A 7,380-nucleotide genomic window follows, 5' to 3' on the forward strand; every position below is an offset into this window, starting at 1 on the left:
ACCTGCTGCCCCATCCTGGGATCGTAGGTTTGGCTTGGCTTGCCCGCAGGAGTGCTGCTGGTTACTATTATGAGAAGGGACTTCGCTTTGCACATTTTGACCGCTAGATTAAAAATTTCCTGCAGTCAGACTTCTCTAGTGATCAGGATGCCGGTGGGTGACTGACATCCAAGCGCCTTTATATACAGATACGAGAGATGATTTATTAGCTGTGAACGAAGGATCGGAGTATATATCGAGGCAAAGAAGTATCAGCTATCATAAGTGATGTAGCCATCTGTTGACGGGGGAGGGGGGTGCAGAAAGGAGGGAGAGATGGTTGCCCCTCGTCTCATTATTTCTATACATGTCAATATATGTGTGTGGACAATATTGAAATTTAATTTCCATCATAATTTCCATATCATCATCATCATCATCATCATCATCATCATCATTATTACTATTAGCAATGGCCACGCTAATATCAATATACATCCATTTTACAAAATAACACTGAAATTAAAGAGGGAAGGAGATACCGGAATAGAATTTATTCAGCCTGAAATGTACCAGTCAAAATATTTGCAAGCGGCACTGAAAAACAAAAGTGGAAAAAATAGACCTCTCCACGTGCTCTGTTCTTAAGAATTCGCCTTGCTTTTAAGTTTAATTGAAATTTCTTGGGATCCGTAAATTATAATAAACACAAAGAAGCATAACCACATACACAAAAGAGAAGCTCAGAGGGGAAGGATTTGAACCTGGCTCCTAATCTGACAATCTAACCACTACTCTTCACTGTTTTTCTTGATAAGTCTTTTATAGGGAGGCGAGATTCTTAGCTAGGGGAACAAAAACTGATACGAGGTCTCTTCCCTCCCTTTCTCTCATATTTTAAGGTATATTCCTAATTGCAAACAATTTGCTCTTGCTTGTTTCAGCCTCTTAGAATGCAAAGATGGGGGGGGTGCCTTGTATTTTATTTGAGGCAGCAACAGAGCATCGATATTTTGGGGCGTTTTAGAACCATGCTTGGCACTCTGCCACACCTCTTTGCAGCCCGTCTCTAGTTGCCCCTTCCATGCGGGATGTGTGTGTTTTTTTGCAAAAGACGCACCTTTGGTGGGCCTGATGCGCCGTTTCCAAATATTTCCTGGAGCAGCTTGGGAAGGAACACACACAAGAGAGAGGCAACGAGCGCAGTTCTCTGCTTAACATTTGTCCGAGATCTGAACACACCAGGCCCGCACGATCTAAGAGTGGCTTTATTCCAACCACAGATTCTTCAATTTCCATTCTTCGTTAGCAAGGACCGCGCAAGGCAGCTCAGAGGCGACTGAAGCCTCACACGGAAGCATGCACAAAAGGCAGATTCTTACATGCACAGGCGAACCCAAAAACAATGTGATGGAGGGCCCAGGGACCAAAACCACTGTGAGATTGGGGAAAACATCCAACCATCACCACCCTCAATGGGTGCCGTCGGGACAGGACTATAGGGCAAGGAGTCCTGGGCCCCACTCAGCAGAAATATCACGAGGGTCCCCAAAACACCAGCAGGGATGACTTTACACACTGCAAATTACATAATCTAATACACCGTAGCTGTCAACCTTCCCCTTTTTTGAGGGAAATTCCCTTATTCCAGCACCGCTTCCTGCTGCTTCCTGCTGCTATCCCGGATTGTTAGATATCCCGTAGACTGTCCCTGGGACAGGTGTGGCTGCTGATCCCCTATTTTCGAGGTTGCTGATCCCTTATTTTCAAATCTGAAAGTTGACCGCTATGAATACACTGTCTATAGAAGCCCCCTTCCCACTGTACGGTTATTAAATCTGGAGTCTAAAATTACCAAATTGCACCACGGACCACCCTAATAGGCCCAACATCCACTTCTCTCTCTCTCTCTCTCTCTCTCTCTCTCTCTCTCTCTCTCTCTCTCTCTCTCTCTCCCTCCCTCCCTCCCTCCCTTTTATTTTATTTTATTAAAAAGGGTTCCTCAGCATCTCTGCCTAGGTGACCTTTATGACACACCTAAGGACCCTTACCAGGCTTGGCGGGTTCAGGCATGGCTGTAATCTCTGGGCTGATACGCTGTGCCTGTCTGAGTTTGGGATCTCCCTGGAGAATGCACTTGGCTGGGTCGCTTTAAAGACCCAGCAAAGGGGACACTGAGAAGGCGTCACCTGACCCCCGGGGACCATTGCCAAATTCCAGAGCTGTGGCATAAACGTCTTCAAATCCCGGGCTTGGCCTTACTAGAAAAAGAACCCAGCTGGTGGGTTGGGAGGGAGAGGGAAAGGCAGCCAGGAGACAAGTCAGACTCAGATTTGTTCAAGGGAACAGCACCTCCACGAAAAGGGGCATAAATATTTCCCAAAACATTGCTCCTTTAAGACACAAAACAAAGGAAACCATATTGGCCACAAGAAAATCCTTTAAAAATATTATTTTTACAAGTGTTTTTTTCCTAATTAAAAAAGAAAGAAATTCCTTTAAAAATCCACTGTTTACATACCCACCAACATTTCTCCAATGAAAATAGGGACTTCTATTATTATTATTATTATTATTATTATTATTATTATTATTATTATTATTATTATTATTATTATTATTATTATTACTATTGACACAAAACAAAGGAAACCATATTGGCCACAAGAAAATCCTTTAAAAATATTAATCATAAATATTTTTTCCTAATAAATGAAAGAAATTCCTTTAAAAACCCACTGTTTACATACCCACCAACATTTCTCAAATGAAAATAAGGAGAAATTATTATTATTATTATTATTATTATTATTATTATTATTATTATTATTTAAACCCCACCCATCTGACCGGGTTGCTCCAGCCACTCTGGGCAGCTTCCAACATATACAAAAACATAATATAACATTAAACATTTTAAAAACTTCCCTATACAGGGCTGCCTTCAGGTGTCTTCTAAAGGTTGTATAGTTACTTATCTCCTTGGCTCGGGGGGGTTGCAAAACTCCATATCGGCCAACACTTCTCTGATGAAAAGAGGGATATTCCAGGATAAAATCAGAAACCAGGATGGCTTCTGCAAATCCGGAACCGCCTCTGGAAAATACACTTGGAGGGTCTGTGTTTATCATAAAATAGCGAGCAAGCTTTTCTGAGTTCTCCAGAATTCTCCATCATCAGCCGCTACCCTGACGAAGAACTCTGGATAATTCAAAAGTTTGCTCTCTAATTTGCAATGTTTTGGTTTGACCTAAAAAGAAAAGGTATTGCCCATCTGCGGATGTCGGAGCCCCTTAAGGCAGTGCTTAATAAACTAAAGTTGTACATTTGATTTTGATTATTTGTTTCCCCGCCATCCCACAGCTCAGAGAACCTAAAGGTGGCTTAGGTAAAGGTAAAGGGACCACTGACTATTAGGTCCAGTCGTGACTGACTGTGGGGTTGCGGCGCTCATCTCGCTTTATTGGCCGAGGGAGCCGGCGTACAGCTTCCGGGTCATGTGGCCAGCATGACTAAACTGCTTCTGGCGAACCAAAGCAGTGCACGGAAATGCCGTTTACCTTCCCGTCTGAGTGGTACCCATTTATCTACTTGCACTTGGACATGCTTTCTAACTGCTAGGTTGGCAGAAGCAGGGACCGAGCAACAGGAGCTCACCCCGTCGCGGGGATTCGAACCGCCGACCTTCTGATCGGCAAGTCCTAGGATCTGTGGTTTAACCCACAGCACCACCCACGTTACAGACTTCCAAAGCAGTCTAAAATGCCAGTAGCAAAACAAATCAACACAGCCTTAAAAAAGCAAATAAATTGGTGGAGAGCAGCTAGGAGCAAATAATATGAATGGCCATTAAATTCAAGGCCCAAATTAACAGGGCAGCATTTGAAAGATAATAATGATAACGGGCAAGTGCAGTTATTAGGGCAAGAGTTTACTCTCTAGGGGTGTCACCACAGAGAAGGCCTTACCTTCAGCAGCCAAATATCTGATCTCTAGGCAAGTAGGACATATAACCGCCATGGAAGATCTTCCTTCCAGTGCAAAGGTCCTAGACGTAGTTGGGCTCCGACACCTGTCAATCACAGGCAGTCTAGCCAATAGACAAGAATGATGGCAAATGGAGTTCTCAGTCCCCATGGCCTGGAAAACTGTCACCTTCCTTTCTTCTTCAGATGACATTTGATAGTGCATTAGCCCTGGTAAAGAAAATGTCACTCGCATCCATGCCAGACATTTAAAGCACTCATACCATTTTAACAGTCATGGCTCCCCCAACCCCAATAATCCTGGGAACTGTAGTTCGTCACAGAGCTACAAACTCCATTTCCCAGGATTCTTTGGGGGAAGCCATGACAGTGATCTGTTTTTATAAGACAGCCTTCCTGTTCCTGTACTGCAAGCTTAGCAATTTCCATTCAAACAATGCATTTGTGTGTGTTGTATGCGTTTTCAGGCACACTTCTGTCTATTAAACACATTTTTTTTGACATACTGGTTGCAGAGCCTCCAAGTGTCCCTATTTTCCAGGGACAGTCCTGGATTTTCAGAAGCTGCCCTGCTTTCTGATTTGATCCTGAAATGTCCCACTTTTCTTTAGGACGTCCCTATTTTCCCCACAGAAATGTTGGAGAGTATGGAATTATGCGACCCCCGAGTCAAGGAACTATACAACCTTTAGAAGACATCTGAAGACAGTCCTATATAGGGAAGGCTTTTTTAAAATGTTTAATGTTATATTATGTCTTTCTATACGTTGAAAGCAGTCAGAGCAGTCAGATGGGTGGAATATAAACTACTACTACTACTACTACTACTACTAATAATAATAATAATGGAATAAGATAGGACGTCAGCGCTTCGAATCCCCGCGACGGGGTGAGCTCCCATTGCTCGGTCCCTGCTCCTGTCAACCTAGTAGTTCAAAGGCACGCCCAAAAGTGCAAGTAGATAAATACTGTAGTTACCACTCCGGCGGGAAGGTAAACGGTGTTTTCGTGTGCTGCTCTTGTTTCGGTGTTCCATTGCGCCAGAAGCGCATGCTAGCCACATGACCCGGAAAAACTGTCTGTGGACAAATGCCGGCTCCCTCAGCCAGTAAAGCGAGATGAGCGCCGCAACCCCAGAGTCGTTCTCGACTGGACTTAACTGTCAGGGGTCCTTTACCTTTACCTTTTATGTGGTTAGGGAACAGCATCACACAGTTCAGAGATGTGCAGATTTCAAAGGCTGGCTGTGTTTTGGTTCTCATTCCAGTTTGAGAAGTGCACATTAGGTAGTTTCCCTTTGAAACTTAATTTGCTCCCACAAGGAGGCAGTGATGGCCGCCATCTTGGATGGCTAAAGAGGATTATGTAGATCAGGCTTCCTCAAACTCGGCCCTCCAGATGTTTTTGGCCTACAACTCCCATGATCCCTAGCTAGCAGGACCAGTGGTCAGGGATGATGGGAATTGTAGTCGCAAAACATCTAGAGGGCCGAGGAAGCCTGGATTAGATGAATTAATGGAGGTAAAGGCTCTCAGTGGCGCCTGGCCATGACGACTATGCTGTACCTCCACAGTTGAAGGAAGCATGTTTCTGAACATCACCTGCTGGAAACGACAGGAGGAGCTCTCTCACTTCCCATAGGCATCTCGTTGGCCACTGTGAGAACAGGATATTGGACCAGATGAGCTGTTAACCTGATCTAGCACGGGTCCTATTATGTTCTTAAAATGAAAACAAAAATAAATTTCTCTCCCTACTCCCAGCCATAGGCTCAGACCTAAAAAGTGTCCCTATTTTCCAGAGACAGCCCCAGATTTACAGAAGCCATCCCGGCATCATGGACTACTGCCATGAAGTCTTGCCATGATAATAACAGTAACAATAATAATTTATATGCCACCAGTCACGCTGGGCGGCTTACAACAATTTATTTTAAAAAAACCACAGTAAAACAGCGAACATTAAAAACCTCCCTAAACAGGACTGTCTTCAGATGTCTTCTCAAAGTCAGATAGTTGTTTATTTCCTTGACATCTTTTTTTTGGGGGGGGGGGGGCTTCCCAAAATCATACTTTATTTAGAGTTCAACAATAACAAAAAAAGCCCACAATAACTACTACATCAATTCATTACAACTGACCAACTTTAACAATAAATAAACAATAGTTGAACATTACAAAACATCACTTTTAACTTACTCGAGTTTTCATATTTAACCTATTTAACCATATTTAATCTATCTCTTTCTTAGCAGGTCCAAAAGGAAAAGACCAAAGAAAGAGGTACAAAAAACAAAAAACAAAAAAGAGAGAGAGAAAAATAGAAACAATTAACAAATTTAGAAGATTGACAGGATTCAAATTAAAGTTTATTTCCTTGACATCTGATGGGAGGGTGTTCCACAGGGAAGGCGCCACTACCAAGAAGGCCCTGTGCCTAATTCCCTGTAATTTCACTTCTCATAGTGAAGGAACCACCAAAAAGGCCCTCAGAGCTGGACCTCAGTATCTGGGCTGAATGATGGGATGGAGATGCTCCTTCAGGTATGCAGGGCCAAAGCTACAAAGATCCCACAAATGCCACAGCCAGTCGAGAAAAGCCAGTTTGGGGCAAGACAGGTCCACGGAGTGACTCAGTAGAAGACAGCTTCGTTCACAGCCCAGCTGATCTCCTTCACCTGCATGAACAGCGATGCCAGGTAAGCCTTACAAATGCGACAGGCAAGGCCAAGAATGTAACACCATTACAGAGAAGGGCCTGTCTGTTTCAACAGAGGCCAGGAATAGCCGGCATTCTTGCTCGCGCTGCCAAATTATGGGACAAGGATTTGAAACTTCCTCTTGGAGAAGATAAACGTATTGAAGGGTTGATGGTGGAAGGAGGAGGGAGGGAGTGGGGCAGAACAGCCACGTTTGCCCACTCCCATTCCCTGCCAGGTTCCTGTCAGACCGCCATTGAAAGAAGGGATTCTGGTTGTGGAAATATCCTTCTTGGTACACGTAGTTTTTTGGAATACAGACTTCTGCAAGGGATTATCTCAAATTAGGATTTAGTGCCCCCGTGTGGCCACAGGAGAGCATCTTGTTGGGAAGGCATGAGTAAGGGCATGCAAAACTAAAAGCCAGTTTCTTGTACGTATAGCAGAAGAATCAAATGGTAAGAAGTTTCCTAGGTTCCTGGTGTATATGCTCCAGTTGTACCAGGCATGGTCCTTGCTTTCTAGCAGCTATTCCTGATTTACAGCTGACTTTACCCACTTTAAGGGACGCAGGTGGCGCTGTGGGTTAAACCACAGAGCCTAGGGCTTACAGATCAGAAGGTCAGTGGTTCGAATCCCCGTGACGGGGTGAGCTCCTGTTGCTCGGTCCCTGCTCCTGCCAACCTAGGAGTTCGAAAGCATGTCAAATTGCAAGTA

At 44.1% G+C, this 7,380-nt stretch overlaps 2 protein-coding genes across 3 annotated transcripts in view; one reads left to right on the plus strand and one right to left on the minus strand.

The window, feature by feature from the left end:
- The window catches only part of MYBPC2 (myosin binding protein C2), a 67,304-nt gene extending 62,288 nt beyond the window's left edge, over positions 1–5,016 (minus strand). Inside the window, exons 1-2 of one of the 2 annotated variants that reach the window (XM_081166099.1) lie at positions 4,944–5,016; positions 3,948–4,175 (exon numbers count right to left, since the gene is read on the minus strand). In XM_081166099.1, coding sequence (XP_081022225.1) covers positions 3,948–4,175; positions 4,944–5,001 — 286 coding nt within the window. In that variant the 5' untranslated portion in view covers positions 5,002–5,016. Of the gene's footprint in view, positions 1–2,030; positions 2,160–3,947; positions 4,176–4,943 lie in introns of those variants that run through there. The other variant, XM_081166100.1, reaches the window with a different exon arrangement.
- Positions 1–7,380, plus strand: part of RUVBL2 (RuvB like AAA ATPase 2) — a 166,162-nt gene that overhangs the window by 23,090 nt on the left and 135,692 nt on the right. The gene's annotated exons all lie outside the window — the stretch shown is intronic.

Source organism: Podarcis bocagei (genome assembly GCF_964188305.1).
Source record: "Podarcis bocagei genome assembly, chromosome: 13".
Classification (NCBI taxonomy): Eukaryota; Metazoa; Chordata; class Lepidosauria; order Squamata; family Lacertidae; genus Podarcis; species Podarcis bocagei.